The sequence below is a fragment of the Rana temporaria genome, chromosome 8, assembly GCF_905171775.1.
Source record: "Rana temporaria chromosome 8, aRanTem1.1, whole genome shotgun sequence".
In the NCBI taxonomy this organism is placed as follows: Eukaryota; Metazoa; Chordata; class Amphibia; order Anura; family Ranidae; genus Rana; species Rana temporaria.
The window spans coordinates 185,942,437-185,970,340 of record NC_053496.1 but is presented as its reverse complement, the minus strand read 5'-3'; the positions used below and the strand labels follow the sequence as shown (position 1 = coordinate 185,970,340).

The following is a 27,904-nucleotide window of genomic DNA, read 5'->3' as shown; positions in this document are numbered from 1 at the left end:
GTACCTCATTTGGCCTGAGGTACGGGGGCACAGAAGCCAAGCAGAGCTGAAAATAGGCCTGCAGTACCTCTTTTGGCCTAAGGGAACGGGGCGCAGGAGCCGAGAAAAGCCAAATATTGGCCTGCAGTATCTCATTTGGCCTAAGGTACGGGGCGCAGGAAATGAGCCGAAAGTGTCCTTGGGCCTTTTCGACGCTCTCTTGCATCCTATTAACCGCTTCCATACCGGGCACTTACGCACCTTCCTGCCCAAGCCAATTTTCAGCTTTCAGCACTGTCGTACTTTGAATGACAATTGCGCGGTCGTGCTACACTGTACCCAAACAATTTTTTTTATCATTTTGTTCCCACAAATAGAGCTTTCTTTTGGTGGTATTTGATCACCTCTGCGGTTTTTATTTTTTGCGCTATAAACAAAAGAATAGCAACAATTTAAAAAAAAAACACTATTTTTTACTTTTTTATTTAATAAATATCACAATTTTTTTTTTAAAAACTTTTTTTTCCTTAGTTTAGGCCGATACGTATTCTTCTACATATTTTTGGTAAAAAAAATTCGCAATAATCATATATTGATTGGTTTGCGCAAAAGTTATAGCGTCTACAAAATAGGTGATAGATTTATGGCATTTTTATTTTATTAATTTTTTTACTAGTATTGGCGGCGATTTGCGATTTTTTTACTGTCACCGTGACATTGCGGCGAACACATCGGACACTTTTGACACGTTTTTGGGACCATTCACATTTATACAGCGATTAATGCTATAAATATGAATTGATTACTGTGTAAATGTGACTGGCAGGGAAGGGGTTAACCACTAGGGGGCGTTGAAGGGGTTAATATGTGTCCCTAAGGTGTGTTATAACTGTAGGGGGGAGGGGACTCTCAAGGGGAGGAGACCGATGTGTGTTCCTCTGTACTGGGAACACACATTGGTCTCACCGCTGACAGGAGGTGGATCCGTGTGTTTACACACACAGATCCACACTCCTGCCGTGATTACCGACAATCGCGGGCACCCGGCGGCAATCGCGGCCGCCAGGCACCCGCGCCGGGTCACGAGCGTCGCCGCGGGCGCGCGCCCTAGATCGCCGGGAACGCAGGACGTCATATGACGTCCACCCGGATCGAGGAGGGCTTCCTGCCGCCGTCATTTCACAATGAGGCGGTAGGGAATTGGTTAAAGTCAATGCGGAACAAATTATTTTAGTTTCCATTGACTCGCTTGATATGCGCTTTGAATTAGGAGCATTCTCCTGGAACGGATTATGCTTGTAATCCTAGGTTTAACTGTAGATAATTTCAAGCTACTTTTGTGTAAACTTCTCTACATTGCCAATTTTAGCATTTAGCAAAATTACTCATCTCAATTCAAAATCAAATTAAGTAAATCCCTACGCATATCCAGGCCGGGGATATATTTCTCTCCTTGGTGGGAGTGGAGATGACCCCCATCTATAAGGATTTACAGTACATACACACAGAACGAGGATATGTTCACATTACGAGACGTTTATCGGGGCTGCAGTTCCTCTGAGCTCCACAAGATGGTGATCTTCTTACATATACCCAGACAGGAAGTGATGTCAGATACAGACAGGAAGTGATGTCAGGTATAAGTAGGAAGTTCTGGGTGAGAGGTGAGTCAGGAGGAAGTAAAGAGGCGACGTTGCTGAAGTCGCTGCAGAAAAGGTAATAAGATATTATTTACACCCAGTAACCCCCGTCATGTCCGTCCTCTTCCTCCACTGTGACGTCTTTTATCTCCAGCACATGATGATACGCACATATATAGTGTGGTAACCTAGATTAACCCCTTCAGGGTCAGAACATTCCCCCCCACTAGGGTTGCCACCTCATCCCTTTAAAAAGGAACACATCTGAATTACACAGGTTCTGTGGCTGATTAAGGTGGTAATTAAACTCACTTGGTGCCTTATCTGCATTAAATTAGCCTCAGAACCTGTGTAATTCAGATGTGTTCCTTTTTAAAGGGATGAGGTGGCAACCCTACCCCCCACAGGGCCGGAACTTTGTTCTCATTTTGGAGATGTGTATAAGGAAGGGAAATGGGATAGGGGAATCTGCGCTAGGTGAAAGCAATAATAAAGCAATTAAGGGTGGGTCCCGGGAGGGACGTCCTGCAGCTGAACACAAATGTTTAGATAAAAAAACAAAAAAAAAACGTATGGAAAAAGACATTGCAGCGCTAGACAAAATATAACATCAAGTGTAAAAAGTGTGTCAATAGAATATTTAAATAAATGAATAAACCATGAATGAAAAATTATATAAGTGATATATAAAAATAACACAATCTACTATGGCAATTATCCTCTGAAGTAAACAGGACTGTTGCAAAAAATAAACATGATAACTAAACCTGTGAAGGTAAGTGATGCCTAAAACAAATGTATTTCTGCAGTGAAGGCAGAGAACCTGTCTCAGTGTTCCAACAAATCAGTGTAAATTATGCCACATAAATAATCACAGTGATAATGATACACAGTGTTTCAGTATAAGTCCATGTTTCATGGAAAGTATAAATAAAGGTGAGTAAAACTAAATAGAGTCCACAAAGGAAAAAAAAACGAGGGAGGGGTTTTGTAGTCCCCTCAGGTGAAGATGAGTAAAATTAAATAGAGTCCACAAAAGAAAAAAACGCGGGGGAGGGGTTTTGTAGTCCCCTCAGGTGAAGATGGTAAAAGAGCAGAAGATCCACCAAAAGACCGCAGATGGAAATAGGAGGAAGCAATCCACAGACAATCCAATGTAAAGGGAAATGGAGGCTTACCGGAAAGCCTGTGACCCAACCTTCTCAGGAAGGGTCTAAACAGGCGTGTTGGGATACAAACGTCCCTCAGGCAGTGGAGATGGATCGATATCCTTCACGGATCAAACGTCAGGGTCCACAGCGTCGTAGCTCCTCATATGGGTCAGGGATGACAGCACTCACAGAGATATGTAGCAACGGTGGTCAGCAGATGTCATGTGAAAAAAGGAAAAGTTTCCATAGTATAGCCTGCTTGATATTGGTTTATTTAAAAATTCAATTAAAAATCCATTAAAAAGATTTCCCATACATAGGGAACAAATATACAGAGTCCTTGCAAGGAAAAGAAAAAGCTCCAAAATTTAAACAGACCGCCTTGGGCCGTTAGCGCATGCACAGTGCGTGTGTTGCAGCCCGACGATCGTTTCGTCGTAATGACATCATCAGGGGCATTTTGGAGATGTGTCAGCTTTTCTCTCCAATCTTCTTCCCATCTTAGCAGTCTCCTTGTAACGAGGGATGAGATTTGGGTTGTATTGAAATTTAATGTCGAATATAAATTGGTGGAATTTGTGGTTGATAAATTTTGGTGCTCACCCATAATGCCCTGCACAGCCTTGACCCTGGCCAGCAGTAGGGATGAGCTGTTGGTTCGGTCCAAACCTAGGCTTTTTGGGGGTTTGGAGGAATGACTGAACAGCTGCCTATCCGGCCCGTATTCGGTGGAAGACGAGCATCATATAGAAGTGGTGTTTATTTTGCTTCTATAGATGATAACTTCCCTCTCCCACTGGTTCCTAAGGAAGCTGTGGATGCTTGCACCCGCTGTGTCCCTAGAAACCATTGATGTCACCGGGAATCCCCGTCACTTAAACAAAGGGGCAGGAATAGCAGTGATATCATTGCCCAAATATGGCCACTGGCCGTTTTTGGCCATTGACATTGACCAAAGAAGGCCATGGCCATATTTGGTTAAAGATGTCACCACCACCCCAGCCCCTTCATTTATATAGCTCATTTGTTATGACTATGAGTACCGGCAGGATCAGCCTTGTATGATGGGTCAATTTTATTTTCATGCTAATCAGTGAGCATCGTGATTGACAATGAATTTACAAGGGACATGTTCTTGGCATTTTTATTTTTTAATTAAAAGACTTGTAAAATGTTTGGGTTCCTTATTTCTAGGTGTACTATGTATCCCATACTAACTCACGTGGGGCGGGGGGGGGGGGGTTGTATTATTCAGTGACAATAAGAGTAGGAGTATTTAGAAGGACACAAGGATGCAGAGGGGGTAATAAGATATTATTTACACCCATTAACCCCCCCCCGTCATGCCCATCCTCTTCCTCCATAGTCACTTTGACATCGTTTATCTATTTCTAGGGGTACTATGTATCCCATTCTAATTCATGTGGGGGGGGGGTGTATTATCCAGTAACAGACAAGGGGTGTGTCTGGATGGTGACTGTATCATTGTGTGTGTCAGGTTCCTATAAGGTGTCAGGATGTCACTGTCTATTTCTCCATGGAGGAGTGGGAGTATTTAGAAGGACACAAGGATCTCTACAAGGACGTCATGATGGAGAATCAGCCGCCCCTCACATCACCGGGTAAGAGGAGACTTTATTGTAAAGGAGAGAGCAGTACGGAGGCTCCACCTAGATCCCCCATCATCTGATAAACACATAGAAACAATGTATTCAGTCAGTGTGTGTGTTTCCTACAGATGGATCCAGTAATGGGAACCCACCAGAGAGATGTCCCCGTCCTCTGTATTCCCGGGATTCCACACAGGAAGGTCACACCATCCCCCACCATCATCAGGTAGATGAGGAACAATCACTGATAGTATCATTAGGATCTGTACATTATCTGAATTGTTACCATTGATGTCATTTTTATTCTATATTCAGAGTGGAAACTTGAGAGATTCTAAGGTTAAAGAAGAGATAAAAGAGGAGGATGGGGTGATGGAGGAGTTTTTAAAAGACAAAGATCTGTACCAGGACACCATGGTGGAGAACTCCAGCTACAGAAACCCACCAGAGAGATGTCCCCGTCCTCTGTATTCCCGGGATTCCACACAGGAAGGTCACACCATCCCCCACCATCATCAGGTAGATGAGGAACAATCACTGATAGATATAATTTATACACAAACATGTTTGTTACAATGAATGTTTTTTTATATTTAGAGTGGAAACCTCGGGGATGATAATATTGATGTTAAAGAAGAGTATAAAGAGGAGGATGAGGAGTATGGAGTGATGGAGGAGTTTTCAGAAGGACACAAGGATATGATGGAGCCACCTAACACCAGGAACCCACCAGAGAGATGTCCCCGTCCTCTGTATTCCCGGGATTCCTCACAGGAAGGTCACACCGTCCCTCAATATTGCAAGGTTGGTGGGACGATGTTTGGATTTCTTATGTGATGTCACAATCATAAAGATTATATTTTACAGATGATATTCTCTCTCATTCTCTTGGTTTAGAGTGGAGATCCAATTGATATAGAATTTGAGGTGAAATCAGAAGAAGAAGAGACGTATGTGAGGGATGATCAGCAGTCTATGGAGGAGGCTGGAATAACGGGGACATTTATAGAGGAGGACACTCCTACAGAGATCAGCACAGGTGACCCATAATATATTCTTCTCTTATCTCTGCTCTGTTACTGCTCACTGATTGGTCCAGAGTAGAGGCGGGAGCTGAGTGATGTCAGCCAATAACAGGTTGATAATGGTCCCCTCCCTGTACTGATACCCGTCCTGGGGTTCAGCTGGCAGTATTAGGTTGTGTGTCACTCCTAGTTACAGTAGCACAGATATGATAACACAGATTGAGCCTTTCTTAGGTTGGTCCTTCTTCTTTGAGCAGTAAGCCTATGGTCACTTGTTCTATGGTAAAGTCTGAACTTTGACCCTCTCGTTTATCAGAGGTCACATGACCCACTGCCTAGGCTTGTGGTTGTGTAAAAAGCACGCCCCTCCCAGTCCCCATTGGTTCCTGCTTTTCTGACAAGGCTGTGTAAATGTAGAAGTGATCTGGGAGGAGGACCAAAGGTTCTTTGATGGGGGGTGGAGTCCCAGCTGGTTGGGACCTCCACAGAGAACATCTCCTCACTCATATCTACCTGATCCAGATGGAATCTTGATGGAAGTGAACTAACCCTCTCAGATCTATTGATGATGTCTTTCTATTTTTCCAGGACACGCCATGGAGAAACCCTCAAAGGATCGTCTCACTTTATCTCCAGGTTGTAAAATGGAAGATGAGGACATCCCAGGAGATTGTGGAGGAGAAAAGACAATGAGCTCCACTATGGATGGAGGACTTCACAGTGTGGATAGACCATGGAATCCCTCCGACTCTGAGCAACCTCGTACTGTGAGGGGTGGTGACGGGAGTCAGGGGGAGGGGAAACCTTCATTTCCTGAATGTGAGGAAAGTTCTAGCTCTGAATTAAGTTGTTTTAAGCATCAGAGATCTCACACAGGGGAGAGACCGTATTCCTGTCCTGAGTGCGGGAAATGTTTTTCAGAGAAGTCCGATCTTTACGTCCATCATAGAACTCACACAAGGGAAGAGGTGCATTCCTGCTCTGAGTGCGGGAAATGCTTTAAATGCAAATCAGAACTTGTCAAACATCAAATATCACACACAGGGGAGAGATCATATTCCTGTCCTGAGTGCGGGAAATGTTATCCACTGAAATCAACGCTTGGCAGACATGTGAAAACCCACACAGGTGAGAAGCCGTATTCCTGTTCTGAGTGCGGGAAATGTTTTGCAGAGAAGTCCCGTCTTTACATTCATCTTAAAATTCACACTGGAGAGAAGCAGTACACCTGCTCTGAGTGCGGGAAATGTTTTCTACAGAAACCAGAGCTTGACAGACATAAAATTTCTCACACAGGGGTCAAACCTTATTCCTGTTCTGAATGCGGTAAATTTTTTACGCAGAAAGCAACACTTGTCATACATCAAAAATCCCACACCGGTGAGAAGCCATTTTCCTGCTCTGAGTGCGGGAAATGTTTTACAATGAAATATGAACTTGTCAGACATCAAATAACTCACACAGGGGAGAGACCGTATTCCTGTTCTGAGTGCGAGAAATGTTATCAGTGGAAATCAGAACTTGTCAGACATCAAAGAACTCACAGAGGGGAAAAGCCGTATACCTGCTCTGAGTGCGGGAAATGTTATCTACATAAAGTAGAACTTGACAAACATCAAACTTCTCACACAGGGGTGAGACCATATTCCTGTCCTGAGTGCGGGAAGTCTTTTCCGCTGAAATCAACACTTGTCAGACATGTAAAAACCCACACCGGTGAGAAGCCGTATTCCTGTTCTGAGTGCGGGAAATGTTTTGCAGAAAAATACCATCTTTACGTCCATCATAGAACTCACACAGGGGAAAAGAAGTATACCTGCTCTGAGTGCGGGAAATGTTATGACCGGAAATCAGAACTTGACAGCCATCAAACTTCTCACACAGGGGAGAGACCGTATTCCTGTCCTGAGTGCGGGAAGTCTTATATGCGAAAAATAACACTTGTCAGACATCAAAGATCTCACACGGGGGAGAAGCCGTATACCTGCTCTGAGTGCGGGAAATGTTATCTACGGAAAGTAGACCTTGACAGACATCAAACTTCTCACACAGGGGAGAGACCGTATCGCTGTCCTGAGTGCGGGAAGTCTTATCCGCTGAAAATAACACTTGTCAGACATCTTAAAACCCACACTGGTGAGAAGCCGTATTCCTGTTCTGAGTGCGGGAAATGTTTTCCAGAAAAATCCTTTCTTTACATCCATCAAAGAACTCACACAGGAGAGCAGTACCCCTGCTCTGAGTGCGGGAAATGTTATCTAACGAAAGGAAAACTTGACGAACATCAAACTTCTCACACAGGGTTGAGACCGTATTCCTGTCCTGAGTGCGGGAAGTCTTATCCGCTGAAATCAACCCTTGGCAGACATGTGAAAACCCACACCGGTGAGAAGCCGCATTCCTGTTCTGAGTGCGGGAAATGTTTTGCAGAGAAATCCCATCTTTACGTCCATCTTAGAAGTCACACAGGGGAGAAGCTGTATACCTGCTCTGAGTGCGGGAAATGTTGTCTAACGAAAGCAAAACTTTTCAGACATCAAAGGTCTCACACAGGGGTGAGACCGTATTCCTGTCCTGAGTGCGGGAAGTCTTTTCCGCAGAAATCAACACTGAACAGACATCTAAAATCCCACACCGGTTAAGAAGCCGTATTCCTGTTCTGAGTGCGGGAAATGTTTCCCAGAGAAGTCCCAACTTTACAGCCATCATAAATCTCACACAGGGGAAAATAAATAATAATAAAGATGAAAAAAGTAATTCTTCCTTGTTTGCGGGAAATGTTCCACTGAAATCAGAACTTGTCACACATCAAAGTTTTTACATGAGTGAGAAGTCGTATTCCTGTCCCCAGTGTGGGCAGTGTTATCCGCAGAAATCAACACTTGTCCGACAATAAAAATCCCATATGGGTGAGAAGCCGTATTCCTGTCCTGAGTGCGGGAAGTATTTTTCAGACAAGTCCCATCTATAAAAAAAAAATCCTATAATTTTACTGTTTAGTAAAAATCTTTTCTGTAAATATTTCCTGCATCATTTTTTGTTTCATTAAAAATCATTAAGCTGAATCTCTGAAGGCTCTAAATAGAAATGAAAGAACTTTTTGCCTCTGGTAAGACGTTACTCCATTGTAAACTCTGATCTATTCCTGTCTGGACGTGGCAGCGAGTAATACAGACATTTTCTTTGAAGGTCAGGATTGAAAATCCCATATGGGTGAGAAGCCACATTCCTGTCCCGGGTGTGGGCAGTGTTATCCGTAGAAATCAATGCTTGTTAGACATGAAAAATCCCATTTGGGTGAGAAGCCGTATTCCTGTCCTGAGTGCAGGAAGTTTTTTTCAGACAAGTCCCGTCTCTTGAAGACATTTGTTGGAATCAGACTTGTGAGAAGCCATATTCCTGTCCTGAGGGTAGGAAATATTGTCATTGGAGATGACAGATTCTTCTACATGAAAGACTTCACACAGGTGAGAAGTGGTATCCCTGTCCTGAGTGTGGGAAATATTCTTCAAAGGAGTCCACTCTTTACTGATATCAGAGGATTCCCCCAGGCAGAAGACCTATTCCTGCACAAAGTACGGAAAATGTTTTTCACAGAAGTCCACTCTTTACTGACATCAGAGGAGCATCTCTAGACATTATATAAAAAAATCCTATAATTTTACTGTTTTGTCAAATCTTTTCTGTAAATATTTCCTGCAACATTTTTTGTTTCATTAAAAATCGTTAAGCTGAATCTCTGAAGGCTCTAAATAGAAATGAAATAACTTGTTTGCCTCTGGTAAGACGTTGCTCCATTGTAAACTCTGATATATTCCTGTCTAGACGTGGCAGCGAGTAATACAGACATTTTCTTTGATAGTCAGACAATAAAAATCCCATATGGGTGAGAAGCCACATTCCTGTCCCGGGTGTGGGCAGAGTTATCTGCAGAAATCAACACTTGTCAGACAATAAAAATCCCAAATGGGCGAGAAGCCGTATTCCTATCCTGAGTGCGTGAAGTATTTTTCAGACAAGTCCCATCTCTTGAAGACATTGGCCCGGATTCACATACATTGGCGCATATTTATGCCGGCGTAGCGTATCTAATATACGCTACGCCGAAGCAGCGCAGAGAGGCAAGCACCGAATTCACAAAGAACTTGCCTCCCAAACTGCGCTGGGTTCCCTCGGCGTAAGCCGTCGTAAGTGGAAGTGGGCGTGAGCCATGCTAATGAGGCGTGAACCCATGAAAATGATGGGCCGAGTGCCATACAAGTACTTAAAACGAACGGCGCATGCGCCGTCCCGTGGACATATCCCAGTGCGCATGCTCAGAATCATGTCGGAACTACTCCCTAAGATACGACGGATCACTGCCTACGACGTGAACGTAACCTACGCCCAGCCCTATTCACGTATTACGTAAACAATGTAAAATACGACGGCTATGTTCCCTGGTCCATACTTTTGCATGAGTTGCGCCTCCTATATGGGGAATAACTTTACGCCGGATGTAAGTCTTACGCAAACCGCGTATATTATGCGCCGGGCGCAACTACGTTCGTGAATCCACGTATCTCCCTCATTTACATATTCGAATAGGAAATCAATGGGAGCGCCAGATGCGACCAGCTTAACTATGTGCCCACGATACGCCGGCGTAGGAAAGTTACGTCGGTCGGATGAAGCCTATTTTCAGGCGTATCTAGTTCTGTGGGCACGGTGCATAGATACAACGGCGCATATTTACACTTACGCGGCGTATCTCGAGATACGTCGGCGTAAGTGCTTTGTGAATCCGGGCCATTGTTGGAATCACACTTGTGAGAAGCCCTATCCCTGTACTGAGTGCAGGAAATATTCTCCAAAGGAGTCCACTCTTTACCGATTTTAGAGGATTCACACAAGCAGATGACCCATTCCTGCAGAAAGTACGAAAAATGTTTTTCAAAGTCCACTCTTTACTGACATCAAAGGATTCACCCAGGCAGAAGACCTATTCCTGTGCAAAGTACAGAAAATGTTCTTCTCACAGAAGTCCACTCTTTACTGACATCAGAGGTGCATCTCTAGACATTATGGCCCGGATTCACGTAGAGCGGCGCATATTTCTCCCGGCGTAGCGCATCTCATATGCGCTACGCCGAAGTAACACAGAGAGGCAAGCACAGTATTCACAAAGCACTTGCTCCCAACGTTGCTCCGGCGTAACGTAAATTCGTAGGCGTAAGCCGGCCTAATTCAAAGTAGGTGGAAGTGGGCGTGATCCATTTAAATGAACCGTGACCCCATGCAAATGATGGGCCGAGCGAACGGCGCATGTGCCGTCCTGTGGACGCTTCCCAGTGTGCATGCTCAGAATCACGTCGGAAAGAACGCCTAAGATACGTCGAATCACTGAACGTAACCTACGCCAAGCCCTTTTCACGTAGTACTACGTAAACAACGTAAAATACGACGGCTGTTCTGTGGTCCATACCTTTGCATGGGTTGCGCCTCCTATATGTGGAATAACTTTACGACGGACGTACGCCTTACGTAAACGGCGTATATTACTGCGACGGGCGCAAGTACGTTCGTGAATCGGCGTATCTTAGTCATTTGCATATTCGACGCGTAAATCAATGGGAGCACCCTTTGCAGGCCAGCGTAAATATGCGCCCAAGATACGATGGCGTAGGAAACTTACGTCGGTCGGATGAAGCCTAATTTCAGGCGTATCTTGCTTTTAGAGTCAGGCGCATCTGTGCACTTACGCTGCGTATCTCGAGATACGTCGGCGTAAGTGCTACGAGAATCCGGGCCTATACGTTTTTGTTTTTGCACTAGGCGCAATATTTTCTATTTTATCATTTCCCGCTGTGAATTCCTATTATTTTACTGTTTAATAAAATCTTTTTCTGTAAATATTTCCTGCAACATTTTTTGTTTCATTAAAAATCGTTAAGCTGAATCTCTGAAAGCTCTAAATAGACTCGAAATAACTTTTTGCCTCTGGTAAGATTTTACTCCATTGTAAATTCTGATCTATTCCTGTCTGGACGTGGCAGCGAGTAACGCCGCGTACACACGATCAGTAGGGAAAACTGTCATATTTTCTCTTTAACGTTAATTTGGAGTATCCTACTAAATCCCTTCTCTTATACAAGTTCTTCAAATAAAACATAAAAACAAATCCCCAAGACTGGTCAATGGAGACAACGAGCAGAAGAGTGCGTGCACCTGGCTGTGTGAAAATACTGTGTAACTGGTTGCAAGATAATCAGTGGGAAGCCCGGGTATCAGTATTCAAGCAGTTCTTGCAGGTGCAGTGCTACACACAGATATTATCAACAGGGTTCTTGTCAATGAGATGTAAGAAGGTGGATGTGGTGATGCGTTCAGTGAGAGGTAATGATGTCATCTCCCAGTTCAGCCGCTACAGCGCCTTTAGTGCAACCCATGTGGCCCATCATTAATGTCTAGAATCCATAGAATGGTCTCTTTACCCTGAGATGTTTCACACCTTCTGTAGTAGGTGGGAGATACTAGATGTGGACCTCCTAGCTTCCAGATTTGACAACAATTTGAGCAGTTTGTCTCCAGATCCCGGAATAGTCTAGCCTTTGCAGCGCATGTTTTGGTGATACCTTGGAATCAGTTCAACTTGATCTATGCTTCCCCATTAGAAGCTCCTTCCTTACGCCGAAGCATTAAGAAGGACGACATCCGATGCTTCTCATTGCTTTAAATTGACCCAAGAGGCCATGGTACTGGAAACTTGTCAGGTGCATGGCAGATCCTTTGTGGTTCCTCTCAGATCCAGCCCAGGGTCTGGTTCACCACTCTGCTTCTAGGTTGCTGACCTCATCAGCTTGCTTATTGAAGTGACATGGGACTATCGGATTTGATAATTTCCCCACTCGACCTTTTACAAAGTCTACCATCACACTTATAAAACATATTTACTTTTGTGTGAGACCAGGAAATTCTACCCAGGATGGTCTCGATGGAATAGATTCGGTCTTTTTCCCAGTCTGGTCAGTCAGATCAGTGTTTAGCCTTGAGTACCATCAAATGACAAGTCTCCATAGCAGCAGAGATGAGCCAAACGACACTGGGTTTGGTTAGAGCAGGGCTTGGCACACTTCAAAGAAGATCAGATGCCGAACCCCAACCCCACGCATATCAATGGGAGCCAAATCGATCAAATTAAAAATGCCCATATTCTGAGCTAATAGGCAAGATATATTTATAGAATGGGGAGAATGCACGGCCCTTGGGAAAGTTTTCCAGTGCAGAAAAAAACATTGTGTAGAGTCCCCCCAAAATACTTACCAGACACTTGGAGCCTAGTATGGATTTTAACCACTTCCCGCCCGGCCTATGGCCGATTTACGTCCGGGAAGTGGTTATGAAATCCTGACAGGACGTTCTAGAACGTCCTGCAGGATTTCATGCCGCGCGCGCCCGTGGGGGCGCGCATCGCGGCGATCGGTGATGCGGGGTGTCAGTCTGACACCCTGCATCTCCGATCTCGGTAAAGAGCCTCCGGCGGAGACTCTTTACCACGTGATCAGCCGTGTCCAACCACGGCTGATCACGATGTAAACAGGAAGAGCCGCCGATGGCTCTTCCTCACTCGCGTCTGACAGACGCGAGGAGAGGATAGCCGATCGGCGGCTCTCCTGACAGGGGGGGTTAGCGCTGATTGTTTATCAGCGCAGCCCCCCCTCGGATCGCCACACTGGACCACCAGGGATGCCCACCCTGGAGCACCAGGGTGGGCAAAAAAAAAAAATGACAGAAGAAAAAAAAAAAAAAAATGACAGAAAAAAAAAAAAAAAAAAAGCATAAAGAAAAAAAAAAGATGCCAGTCAGTGCCCACAAATGGGCACTGACTGGCAACCTGGCAAAAATCAGTGCTGCCACCCCAGTGTCCATCAGCGCCACCCCAGTGTCCATCAGCGCCACCCCAGTGTCCATCAGTGCCACCCCAGTGCCACCCCACAGTGCCCATCCATGCCCAGTGCCCACCTATCAGTGCCCATCTGTGCCACCCATAAGTATCCATCAGTGCCGCCCATGAGTGCCCATCTGTGCCGCCTATGAGTGCCCAGTGCCGCCCATGAGTGCCCATCAGTGCCGCCTATGTGTGCCCATCAGTGCCGCCTATGTGTGCCCATTAGTGCCGCCTATGTGTGCCCATCAGTGCCGCCTATGTGTGCCCATCAGTGCCGCCTATGTGTGCCCATCAGTGTCGCATACCAGCGCCGCCAATCAGTGCCACCTCATCTGTGCCCGTCAGTACTACCTCATCGATGTCCATCAGTGCCATCTCATCGGTGCCCATTAGTGCCGCCATATCAGTGCCCGTAATTGAAAGAGAAAACTTATTTACAAAAAAATTAACAGAAAAAAATAAAAACGTAATTTTTTTTCCAAATTTTCAGGCTTTTTTTAGTTGTTGCGCAAAAAAAAAAAATCGCAGAGGTGATCGAATACCACCAAAAGAAAGCTCTATTTGTGGGGAAAAAAGGACGCCAATTTTGTTTGGGTACAGTGTAGCATGACCGCGCAATTGCCATTCAAAGTGCGACAGTGCTGAAAGCTGAAAATTGGCTTGGGCGGGAAGCTGCGTAAGTACCTGGTATGGAAGTGGTTAAGGGGATATCTAATGCAAAAAAAAAAAATGCTTAAGGTCCCCCAGGAAATCCATACCAGACCCATAATCCAAGCATGCTGCCTGGCTTGCCAGGAAAATGGGAGCCAATGTGCGCCTGACCCTCCTGAACCATACAATACATGTCCTCAACATAGGGGACCCCACCCCGGTCTGACGATAGATGCCGAAAAGGCATTCGACAGGGTAGACTAGGGATTCATGATGAGTACCCTGGAGAGTACGGGGATAGGACCAAGGATGATGTAGTGGATACAAACACTATATAAAGGCCCCACAGCAATGGTAAAATGATAATGGTAAAAGTGAATGGAACATTGTCACCCCCCCTTTGAGATGAACAATGGGACGACACAGGGGTGCCCCCTGCCTCCGCTCCTGTTCTGGCACTGGAACTTCTACTAGCGACAGTGCGGTGGGAATGCGGACATAGGGGGCTTTAATGTTGGAGATGAGGAACATAAATTAGCTGCACTTGCAGATGATATATTATTTTATATATCAAAACCCTGAATTACAATGCCCAACCTCTAAGGAAGCATTAAAGGAATACAGAGATCTATCTAATTTCAAGATCAACCCGAGTAAATCTGAGATACTAAACATAAACATGAAAAGAGTTCCCACCTGAGTGACAAGAGGTTGCCTGGATTATAAGCGAGGGGGGCAGACCTGGGAATGTTTTTTATCAAGGTACAGTGGAACCTCAGTTTAAATAACTTGGTTTGAGAGCGTTTTGATTTGCGAGCAACTTTTTGCGAGTGTTGATGAGCAGAATTCAAGCTAAATAGGCCTGCCGTACCTCATTTGGCCTGAGGTACGGGGGCACAGAAGCCAAGCAGAGCTGAAAATAGGCCTGCAGTACCTAATTTGGCCTGAGGTACGGGGGGGGCAGGAGCCGAGAAAAGCCAAATATTGGCCTGCAGTATCTCATTTGGCCTAAGGTACGGGGTGCAGGAAACGAGCCGAAAGTGTCCTTTGGCCTTTTCGACGCTCTCTGTCACCCCCCACCCCTAGGCGCATTCGGTATTGCATCCTATTGAAGTCAATGAGGAACAAATTATTTTAGTTTCCATTGACTCGCTTGATATGCGCTTTGGATTAGGAGCATTCTCCTGGAACGGATTATGCTTGTAATCCTAGGTTCAACTGTAGATCATTTCAAGCTTCTTTTGTGTAAACTTCTCTACATTGCCAATTTTAGCATTTAGCAAAATTACTCAAAGTAAATCCCTACGCTTATTACAGGCCGGGAATATATTTCTCTCCTTGGTGGGAGTGGAGATGACCCCATCTATAAGGATTTACAGTACATACACACAGAACGAGGATATGTTCACATTACGAGACGTTTATCGGGGCTGCAGTTCCTCTGAGCTCCACAAGATGGTGATCTTCTTACATCTACCCAGACAGGAAGTGATGTCAGATACAGACAGGAAGTGATGTCAGGTATAAGTAGGAAGTTCTGGGTGAGAGGTGAGTCAGGAGGAAGTAAAGAGGCGACGTTGCTGAAGTCGCTGCAGAAAAGGTAATAAGATATTATTTACACCCAGTAACCCCCGTCATGTCCGTCCTCTTCCTCCATAGTCACTGTGACGTCTTTTATCTCCAGCAGATGATGATACGCACATATATAGTGTGGTAACCTAGATTAACCCCCTTCAGGGTCAGAACATTCCCCCCCACAGGGCCGGAACTTTGTTCTCATTTTGGAGATGTGTATAAGGAAGGGAAATGGGATAGGGGAATCTGCGCTAGGTGAAAGCAATAATAAAGCAATTAAGGGTGGGTCCCGGGAGGGACGTCCTGCAGCTGAACACAAATGTTTAGATAAAAAAACAAAAAAAACGTATGGAAAAAGACAGTGCAGCGCTAGACAAAATATAACATCAAGTGTAAAAAGTGTGTCAATAGAATATTTAAATAAATGAATAAACCATGGATGAAAAATTATATAAGTGAAATATAAAAATAACACAATCTACTATGGCAATTATCCTCTGAAGTAAACAGGACGGTTGCAAAAAATAAACATGATAACTAAACCTGTGAAGGTAAGTGATGCCTAAAACAAATGTATTTCTGCAGTGAAGCCAGAGAACCTGTCTCAGTGTTCCAACAAATCAGTGTAAATTATGCCACATAAATAATCACAGTGATAATGATACACAGTGTTTCAGTATAAGTCCATGTTTCATGGAAAGTATAAATAAAGTTGAATAAAGGTGAGTAAAATTAAATAGAGTCCACAAAGGAAAAAAAACCGAGGGAGGGGTTTTGTAGTCCCCTCGGGTGAAGATGAGTAAAATTAAATAGAGTCCACAAAAGAAGAAAACGCGGGGGAGTGGTTTTGTAGTCCCCTCAGGTGAAGATGGTAAAAGAGCAGAAGATCCACCAAAAGACCGCAGATGGAAATAGGAGGAAGCAATCCACAGACAATCCAATGTAAAGAGAAATGGAGGCTTACCGGAAAGCCTGTGACCCGACCTTCTCAGGAAGGGTCTAAACAGGCGTGTTGGGATACAAACGTCCCTCAGGCAGTGGAGATGGATCGATATCCTTCACGGATCAAACGTCAGGGTCCACAGCGTCGTAGCTCCTCATATGGGTCAGGGATGACAGCACTCACAGAGATATGTAGCAACGGTGGTCAGCAGATGTCATATGAAAAAAGGAAAAATTTCCATGGTATAGCCTGCTTGATATTGGTTTATTTAAAAATTCTATTAAAAATCCATTAAAAAGATTTCCCATACATAGGGAACAAATATACAGAGTCCTTGCAAGGAAAAGAAAAAGCTCCAAAATTTAAACAGACCGCCTTGGGCCGTTAGCGCATGCACAGTGCGTGTGTTGCAGCCCGACGATCGTTTCGTCGTAATGACATCATCAGAGGCATTTTGGAGATGTGTCAGCTTTTCTCTCCAATCTTCTTCCCATCTTAGCAGTCTCCTTGTAACGAGGGATGAGATTTGGGTTGTATTGAAATTTAATGTCGAATATAAATTGGTGGAATTTGTGGTTGATAAATTTTGGTGCTCACCCATAAAGCCCTGCATAGCCTTGACCCTGGCCAGCAGTAGGGATGAGCTGTTGGTTCGGTCCAAACCTAAGCTTTTTGGGGGTTTGGAGGAATGACTGAACAGCTGCCTATCCGGCCCGTATTCGGTGGAAGACGAGCATCATATAGAAGTGGTGTTTATTTTGCTTCTATAGATGATAACTTCCTTCTCTCACTGGTTCCTAAGGATGCTGTGGATGCTTGCACCTGCTGTGTCCCTAGAAACCATTGATGTCACCGGGAATCCCCATCACTTAAACAAAGGGGCAGGAATAGCAGTGACATAATTGCCCAAATATGGCCATTGGCCATTTTTGGCCATTGACATTGACCAAAGAAGGCCATAGCCATATATGATCAAATATGTCACCACCAACCCAGCCCCTTCATTTATATAGCTCATTTGTTATGACTATGAGTACCGGCAGGATCAGCCGTGTACGCTGGGTCAATTTTATGTTCATGCTAATCAGTGAGCATCGTGATTGACAATGAATTTACAAGGGACATGTTCTTGGCATTTTTATTTTTTAATTAAAAGACTTGTAAATTGTTTGGGTTCCTTTATTTCTAGGGGTACTATGTATCCCATACTAACTCACGTGGGGCGGGGGGGGGGGGGGGGGGGGGTTGTATTATTCAGTGACAATAAGAGTAGGAGTATTTAGAAGGACACAAGGATGCAGAGGGGGTAATAAGATATTATTTACACCCATTAACCCCCCCCCCCCCCCCGTCATGCCCATCCTCTTCCTCCATAGTCACTTTGACATCGTTTATCTATTTCTAGGGGTACTATGTATCCCATTCTAATTCATGTGGGGGGGTGTATTGTCCAGTAACAGACAAGGGGTGTGTCTGGATGGTGACTGTATCATTGTGTTTGTCAGGTTCCTATAAGGTGTCAGGATGTCACTGTCTATTTCTCCATGGAGGAGTGGGAGTATTTAGAAGGACACAAGGATCTCTACAAGGACGTCATGATGGAGAATCAGCCGCCCCTCACATCACCGGGTAAGAGGAGACTTTATTGTAAAGGAGAGAGCAGTACGGAGGCTCCACCTAGATCCCCCATCATCTGATAAACACATAGAAACAATGTATTCAGTCAGTGTGTGTGTTTCCTACAGATGGATCCAGTAATGGGAACCCACCAGAGAGATGTCCCCGTCCTCTGTATTCCCGGGATTCCACACAGGAAGGTCACACCATCCCCCACCATCATCAGGTAGATGAGGAACAATCACTGATAGTATCATTAGGATCTGTACATTATCTGCATTGTTACCATTGATGTCATTTTTATTCTATATTCAGAGTGGAAACCTGAGAGATCCTAAAGTTGAGGTTAAAGAAGAGATAAAAGAGGAGGATGAGGAGGATGGAGTGATGGAGGAGTTTTTAAAAGACAAAGATCTGTACCAGGACACCATGGTGGAGACCTCCAGCTACAGAAACCCACCAGAGAGATGTCCCCGTCCTCTGTATTCCCGGGATTCCACACAGGAAGGTCACACCATCCCCCACCATCATCAGGTAGATGAGGAACAATTATCGGTGGTTATGATTTATACACAAACATGTTTGTTACAATGAATGTTTTTTTATATTTAGAGTGGAAACCTCGGGGATGATAATATTGATGTTAAAGAAGAGTATAAAGAGGAGGATGAGGAGTATGGAGTGATGGAGGAGTTTTCAGAAGGACACAAGGATATGATGGAGCCACCTAATATCAGGAACCCACCAGAGAGATGTCCCCGTCCTCTGTATTCCTGGGATTCCACACAGGAAGGTCACACCGTCCCTCAATATTGCAAGGTTGGTGGGACGATGTTTGGATTTCACAATCATAAAGATTATATTTTACAGATGATATTCTCTCTCATTCTCTTGGTTTAGAGTGGAGATCCAATCGATATAGAATTTGAGGTGAAATCAGAAGAAGAAGGGACGTATGTGAGGGATGATCAGCAGTCTATGGAGGAGGATGGAATAACGGGGACATTTATAGAGGAGGACACTCCTACAGAGATCAGCACAGGTGACCCATAATATATTCTTCTCTTATCTCTGCTCTGTTACTGCTCACTGATTGGTCCAGAGTAGAGGCGGGAGCTGAGTGATGTCAGCCAATAACAGGTTGATAATGGTCCCCTCCCTGTACTGATACCCGTCCTGGGGTTCAGCTGGCAGTATTAGGTTGTGTGTCACTCCTAGTTACAGTAGCACAGATATGATAACACAGATTGAGCCTTTCTTAGGTTGGTCCTTCTTCTTTGTGCAGTAAGCCTATGGTCACTTGTTCTATGGTAAAGTCTGAACTTTGACCCTCTCGTTTATCAGAGGTCACATGACCCACTGCCTAGGCTTGTGGTTGTGTAAAGAGCATGCCCCTCCCAGTCCCCATAGGTTCCTGCTCTTCTGACAAGGCTGTGTAAATGTAGAAGTGATAAGGGAGGAGGACCAAAGGTTCTTTGATGGGGGGAAGAGTCCCAGCTGGTTGGGACCTCCACAGAGAACATCTCCTGATCCAGATGGAATCTTGATGGAAGTGAACTAACCCTCTCAGATCTATTGATGATGTTTTTCTATTTTTCCAGGACACGCCATGGAGAAACCCTCAAAGGATCGTCTCACTCCAGGTTGTAAAATGGAAGATGAGGACATCCCAGGAGATTGTGGAGGAGAAAAGACAATGAGCTCCACTATGGATGGAGGACTTCACAGTGTGGATAGACCATGGAATCCCTCCGACTCTGAGCAACCTCGTACTGTGAGGGGTGGTGACGGGAGTCAGGGGGAGGGGAAACCTTCATTTCCTGAATGTGAGGAAAGTTCTAGCTCTGAATTAAGTTTTTTTAAGCATCAGAGATCTCACACAGGGGAGAGACCGTATTCCTGTCCTGAGTGCGGGAAATGTTTTTCAGAGAAGTCCGATCTTTACGTCCATCATAGAACTCACACAAGGGAAGAGGTGCATTCCTGCTCTGAGTGCGGGAAATGCTTTAAATGCAAATCAGAACTTGTCAAACATCAAATATCACACACAGGGGAGAGATCATATTCCTGTCCTGAGTGTGGGAAATGTTATCCACTGAAATCAACGCTTGGCAGACATGTGAAAACCCACACAGGTGAGAAGCCGTATTCCTGTTCTGAGTGCGGGAAATGTTTTGCAGAGAAGTCCCGTCTTTACATTCATCTTAAAATTCACACTGGAGAGAAGCAGTACACCTGCTCTGAGTGCGGGAAATGTTTTCTACAGAAACCAGAGCTTGACAGACATAAAATGTCTCACACAGGGGTCAAACCTTATTCCTGTTCTGAGTGCGGTAAATTTTTTACGCAGAAAGCAACACTTGTCATACATCAAAAATCCCACACCGGTGAGAAGCCATTTTCCTGCTCTGAGTGCGGGAAATGTTTTACAATGAAATATGAACTTGTCAGACATCAAATAACTCACACAGGGGAGAGACCGTATTCCTGTTCTGAGTGCGAGAAATGTTATCAGTGGAAATCAGAACTTGTCAGACATCAAAGAACTCACAGAGGGGAGAAGCCGTATACCTGCTCTGAGTGCGGGAAATGTTATCTACATAAAGTAGAACTTAACAAACATCAAACTTCTCACACAGGGGTGAGACCATATTCCTGTCCTGAGTGCGGGAAGTCTTTTCCGCTGAAATCAACACTTGTCAGACATGTAAAAACCCACACCGGTGAGAAGCCGTATTCCTGTTCTGAGTGCGGGAAATGTTTTGCAGAAAAATCCTATCTTTACGTCCATCATAGAACTCACACAGGGGAAAAGAAGTATACCTGCTCTGAGTGCGGAAAATGTTATGACCGGAAATCAGATCTTGACAGACATCAAACTTCTCACACAGGGGAGAGACCGTATTCCTGTCCTGAGTGCGGAAAGTCTTTTCTGCGGAAAATAACATTTGTCAGACATCAAAGATCTCACACAGGGGAGAAGTCGCATACCTGCTCTGAGTGCGGGAAATGTTATGACCGGAAATCAGAACTTGACAGACATCAAACTTCTCACACAGGGGAGAGACCGTATTCCTGTCCTGAGTGCGGGAAGTCTTATCTGCGGAAAATAACACTTGTCAGACATCAAAGATCTCACACACTGGAGAAGTCGTTTACCTGCTCCGAGTGCGGGAAATGTTATGACCGGAAATCAGATCTTGACAGACATCAAACTTCTCACACGGGGGAGAGACCGTATTCCTGTCCTGAGTGTGGGAAGTCTTATCCTCTGAAAATAACACTTGTCAGACATCTAAAAATCCACACCGGTGAGAAGCCGTATTCCTGTTCTGAGTGTGGGAAATGTTTCCCAGAGAAGTCCCTTCTTTACCGCCATCATAAATCTCACACTGAGAAAAAGAAATAATAATAAAGATGAAAAAAGTAATTCTTCCTTGTGTGCGGGAAATGTTCCATCATCAAAGATTTTATATGGGTGAGAATCCGTATTGCTGTCCCCGGTGTGGGAAGTGTTATCCACATAAATCAACACTTGTCCGACAATAAAAATCCCATATGGGTGAGAAGCCGTATTCCTATCCTGAGTGTGGGAAATATTGGAGATCAGAGATTCTTCTACATGAATCAGAGAATTCACACAAGTAGATGACCCATTCCTGCGGAAAGTGTGGGAATTTTTTTCTCAAAGAAGTCCACTTTACTGACATCAGAGTATTCCCCCAGGCAGAAGACCTATTCCTGCACAAAGTACGGAAAATGTTTTTCACAGAAGTCCACTCTTTACTGACATCAGAGGAGAATCTCTAGACATTAAAAAAAAATTCCTATCATTTTACTGTTTAGTAAAAATCTTTTCTGTAAATATTTCCTGCAACATTTTTTGTTTCATTAAAAATCGTTAAGCTGAATCTCTGAAGGCTCTAAATAGAAATGAATGAACTTTTTGCCTCTGGTAAGACGTTACTCCATTGTAAACTCTGATATATTCCTGTCTGGACGTGGCAGCGAGTAATACAGACATTTTCTTTAAAGGGCAGGATTGAAAATCCCATATGGGTGAAAAGTCGTATTCCTGTCCCGGGTGTGAGAATCGTTATCCGTAGAAATCAACTCTTATCAGACATGAAAAATCCCATATGGGTGAGAAGCCGTATTCCTGTCCTAGGTGTGAGAATTGTTATCCGTAGAAATCAACTCATCAGACAAGAAAAAGTCCCATCTCTTAAAGACATTGTCGGAATCACACTTGTGAGAACCCATATTCCTGTCCTGAGTATGGGAAATATTGTCATATAAGTCCACTCTTTACTGACATCATTGGTAAGACGTTACTCCATTGTAAACTCTGATATATTCCTGTCTGGACGTGGCAGCGAATAATAGACATTTTCTTTGAAGGTCAGGATTGAAAATCCCATATGAGTGAGAAGCCATAGTCCCATCTCTTGAAGACATTGTCGGAATCAGACTTGTGAGAAGCCATATCCCTGTCCTGAGTGCGGGAAATATTGTCATTGGAGATCACAGATTTTTCTACATGAAAGACTTCACACAGGTGAGAAGTGGTATCCCTGTCCTGAGTGTGGGAAATGTTCTTCAAAGAAGTCCACTCTTTACCGACATCAGAGGATTCACACAAGCAGATGACCCATTCCTGCAGAAAGTGTGGAATTTTCTTTTCACAAAAGTCCACTCTTTACTGACATCAGAGGAGCATCTCTAGACATTATAAAAAAAATTACTATCATTTTACTGTTTAGTAAAAATCTTTTCTGTAAATATTTCCTGCAATATTTTTTGTTTCATTAAAAATGGTTAAGCTGAATCTCTGAATGCTCTAAATAGAAATGAAAGAACTTTTTGCCTCTGGTAAGACGTTACCCCATTGTAAACTCTGATATATTCCTGTCTGGACATGGCAGCGAGTAATACAGACATTTTCTTTGAAGGTCAAGATTGAAAATCCCATATGGGTGAGAAACCACATTCCTGTCCCGGGTGTGGGAATTGTTATCTGTAGAAATCAACACTTATCAGACATGAAAAATCCCATTTGGGTGAGAAGCCGTATTCCTGTCCTGAGAGCGGGAAGTATTTTTCAGACAAGTCCCATCTCTTGAAGACATTTGTTGGAATCAGACTTGTGAGAAGCCATATTCCTGTCCTGAGGGTAGGAAATATTGTCATTGGAGATTACAGATTTTTCTACATGAAAGACTTCACACAGGTGAGAAGTGGTATCCCTGTCCTGAGTGCGGGAAATATTCTCCAAAGAAGTCCACTCTTTACCGACATCAGAGGATTCACACAAGTAGATGACCCATTCCTGCGGAAAGTGTGGGAATTTTTTTTCAACTTTTCTGTAAATATTTCCTGCATCATTATTTGTTTCATTAAAAATCGTTAAGCTGAATCTCTGAATGCTCTAAATAGAAATGAAAGAGCTTTTTGCCTCTGGTAAGATGTTACTCCATTGTAAACTCTGATATATTCCTGTCTGGACGTGGCAGCAAGTAATACAGACATTTTCATTGAAGGTCAGGATTGAAAATCCCATATGGGTGAGAAGCCACATTCCTGTCCCGGGTGTCGGAGCATCTCTAGACATTATAAAAAAAATCCTATCATTTTACTGTTTAGTAAAACCTTTTCTGTAAATATTTCCTGCATCATTATTTGTTTCATTAAAAATCATTAAGCTGAATCTCTGAAGGCTCTAAAGAGAAATGAAAGAACTTTTTGCCTCTGGTAAGACGTTACTACATTGTAAACTCTGATCTATTCCTGTCTGGACGTGGCAGCGAGTAATGCCGCATAGACACGATCAGTTTTCTCGTCGGAAAAACTGTCATGTTTTCTCTTGGACGAGAAAACTGGCCGTGTGTAGGCGCTCCAGCATTTTTCACGGCGAGAAAACCGCCGAGAATCACGACGGGAAAATTTAGAACATGTTCTAAATTTTCTCGTCGCGAATTGCAGCGTTTTTTTTTTCTCTGCAGTTTTCCCGTAGGGAAACACTATTAGGGAGCCTACACACGGCCGGTTTTCTCGACCAAGAGAAAACCTGTCGGGGGAAAACGGCCGTGTGTACACAGGGAAAAGGGACCAAGCCGGTCCTCGGTTTTCCCGTCGTGTGTACGCGGCATAATACAGACATATCCTTTAAAGGTCAGGATTGAAACGGCAGATGGTGTCAATGGTGCGGATTCCCAATAAAATACGAGGCGTCGGCTACTGTATGTGTGTATAAAGAGTTAACTGCGTCATGGCTTACAATATTGTCTAAGAGATGGAAACTGGTTTGGTTGGACAGGTGTGGTGTTAGTGCATCAATCATCCCAACTATTGCCTGCCACCAGATGTAGCTTGTCACTTGCAACCATTGCCTGCCACCAGATGTAGCCTGTCACCTGCCACCAGATGTAGCCTGTCACCTGCCACCATTTCCCCTGCCTCCAGATGTAGCATGTCACTTGCCTCCAGATGTAGCCTGTCACCTGCCACAATTGCCTGCCACCATATGTAGCCTGTCACTTGCCACCATTGCCTGCCACCAGATGCAGCCTGTCACTTGCCACCATTGCCTGCCTCCAGATGTAGCATGGCACTTGCCACCAGATGCAACCTGTCACATGTCACCAATGCTTGCCACCAGATTAAGCCTGTCACTTGCCACCATTGCTTGCCACCAGATGTAGCATGTCACTTGCCACCATTACCTGCCACCAGATGCAGCCTGTGACATGTCACCATTGCTTGCCACCAGATGTACCCTGTCACTTGCCTCCAGATGTAGCCTGTCACCTGCCACAATTGCCTGCCACCATATGTAGCCTGTCACTTGCCACCATTGCCTGCTACCAGATGCAGCTTGTCACTTGCGACCATATCCTGCCTCCAGATGTCGCCTGTCACTTGCCACCAGATGTAGCCTGTCACTTGCCACCAGATGTTGCATGTCACTTGCCACCATTGCCTGCCACCAGATGCAGCCTGTCACATGCCACCATTGCTTGCCACCAGATGTAGCCTGTCACTTGCCACCATTGCCTGCCACCAGATGTAGCCTGTCACTTGCCACCATTGCCTGCCACCAGATGTAGCCTGTCACTTGCCACCATTGCCTGCCTCCAGATGTAGCATGTCACTTGCCACCAGATGCAGCCTGTCACATGTCACCATTGCTTGCCACCAGATGTAGCCTGTCACTTGCCACCATTGCTTGCCACCAGATGCAGCCTGTCACATGTCACCAGTGCTTGCCACCAGATGTACCCTGTCACTTGCCACCATTGCCTGCCACCAGATGCAGCCTGTCACTTGCCACCAGATGAAGCCTGTCACTTGCCACCATTGCCTGCCACCAGATGTCGCATTTCACTAGCCACCATTGCCTGCCACTAGATGCAGCCTGTCACTTGCCACCAGATGAAGCCTGTCACTTGCCACCAGATGTCGCATGTCACTAGCCACCATTGCCTGCCACTAGATGTTGCACGTCACTTGCGACCATTTCCTGCCACCAGATGCAGCTTGTCACTTGCCACTTTTGCCTGTCAACAGATGTAGCATGTCATGTCATTCGACATAGAGAGAAAAGATTAGACTGAGGCCTCGTACACACGATAGGATAGCCAGAGGACAACGGTCTGAAGGACCGTTGTCATAGGTTAACCGAAGAAGCTGACTGATGGTCCGTCACGCCTACACACCATAGGTTAAATAACCGATCGTGTCAGAACGCGGTGACGTAAAACACAACGACGTGCTGAAAAAAACGAAGTTCAATGCTTCCAAGCATGCGTCGACTTGATTCTGAGCATGCGCGGGTTTTTAACCAATGCTTTTGCATACTAACGATCGGTTTCGACCTATCGGTTAGGCGTCCATCAGTTAAATTTTAAAGCAAGTTCCTATTTCTTTAACCGAAGGCTAAATAACCTATGGGGCCCCCACACGATCGGTTTTGACCAATGAAAACAGTCCTTCAGACCGTTGTCCTCTGGCTATCCTATCGTGTGTATGAGGCCATAGAGAGAAAAGATCACTGCTGGAATTGGGTGGGGGAAGTAAAATAAAATTAATGATGTTGATGAATGTTATTGGCTGATTTTAACAAAAGAGGAGGAGCAGTAAAATAGCTAGAAGTTTGCACTTGGAGAAACAAATGTGAAAGTCGGCTGACTGTTGGGGTAGACAATTCAACATGGACGACGAAGATTCGACGAAGCAGCGAAAAACATACAAACGTTGAATCTGTCATTGAAGGCTTATGGTGTCTGTCGAAAGTTCTAAGAATATTTTACGGAGCAGCTAAACTGTTCGGCGCTGCAAACGTACGTTTCCGGTCAAATATATCCGCCCATAGAAGAATTCTAATGTTGGTTGACTAGTAATAATAATTAATAAATATAATTAATACTAGTCATACAACATTAGAATTCTACTATAGCTAGCTTGTAGGCGGAACATTCGACAGGAAATGTATGATTGCGGCGTCGAACAGTTTAGCTGCTCCGTCGAATCTTCTTAGAACTTTCGACAGACACCATAAGCCCTCAATGACAGATTCTACCTTAATTAATTCAGATTTTCGGACGAATGCAATCTTTAACGAAATAAATAAAAACAAATTTCAGGAGTAACCAAATAAATATATTTTTTGGACGAAAACGAAATTCCGAAACAAAATATTTCAGTGTGCGCATGTCTAATGGTTACCACCACAATATAGGTCACTGGGAGAGAATACACACACACTGACACGGATTGTTCTGAAAACTTGGGATTTAATACACAGGAAAAATAAATGGAAATATAATTCACCACTGATGGTACTAAAAGACAATAATTATTTGTTACCGGGGAAAAGTTCAATAGGGGGGAACTGGATTTAAAAAGAAAATGTACAATTACGAGATATTACACAAGGGGGAAAAATTTGTATTATGCAAGAGTTAAAATTGAAAAAGGATATGTTGGTGATTGATAAATGGAGGTACTTCCAGCTCAAGCATTTCATAGCAGCCCTACCACATCCAATAAGAGATGGAGACGCTCTTACATTAACCACTTGAGGACCGCCGCACAACGATATATACGTTGGCAGAATGGGACAGCTGGGCATAAGGGCGTACAGGTACGTCCCCTTTAAGAGCCCAGGCGCGACCCGGTCCGAAGCTCCGTGACCGCAGGACCCGCGGACCTGATCGCCGCCGGTGTCCCGTGATCGGGTCACAGGAGCTGAAGAACGGGGAGAGGTGTGTGTAAACAAACCTTGTGGTTCGACAAAATAGAAGAAATACATAATATGGAACGCTTAAGACACAGTCGGGAAGATATCAGAGAGAGGTTTGATAAGAGATGGGAAAAGTGGAAAAAGCTTAAATTAACGAAGAACTTTAGCGAGATTAAGAGCCGGTTCACACTGGGGCGACTCGTCAGGCAGCTCAGCCGCCTGACGAGTTGCGTCCCATTCTATGCACTAGAACCGTTCTTATAGGAGCAACGCAAGTCGCTCCGACTTAGAAAAAGGTTCTTGCACGACTTCGGGGGCGGCTCGGGGCGATTTGCATTGACTTCTATACAGAAGTCATTTTGCTAAACGCCTCTGAAGTCATCTTCAGGACGACTTGCAGAGTCGCCCCCAAAGTCGTGCTGCCGTGAACCGGCTCTAAGTGTACTTAGAGAATAGAGATGAGGAGAAAGAAGTGTTTAAGGAAGAGGGAAGATGGAAGAAAAGGAGGGAATGAGTTGGAAGGCGGGTGAGGGCTGGAGGAGGGA

General features: G+C 44.5%; 1 protein-coding gene across 2 annotated transcripts; it reads left to right on the top strand.

The window, feature by feature from the left end:
- The first annotated feature begins 5,746 nt into the window (after nt 1-5,746).
- On the top strand, nt 5,747-21,569 carry LOC120909700 (gastrula zinc finger protein XlCGF26.1-like). Of its 2 annotated transcripts, XM_040321430.1 has the most exons (2): nt 5,747-6,041; nt 19,762-21,569. In XM_040321430.1, the coding sequence occupies exons 1-2, from the start codon at nt 6,002-6,004 to the stop codon at nt 21,525-21,527; spliced, it is 1,806 nt and encodes a 601-aa protein (XP_040177364.1). In that variant the 5' UTR covers nt 5,747-6,001; the 3' UTR covers nt 21,528-21,569. The 2 variants fall into 2 exon arrangements, with proteins under 2 accessions (XP_040177364.1, XP_040177361.1); XM_040321427.1 differs by lacking the exon at nt 19,762-21,569 and having other exon boundaries at nt 5,752-8,390.
- The last annotated feature ends 6,335 nt before the right edge of the window (nt 21,570-27,904 follow it).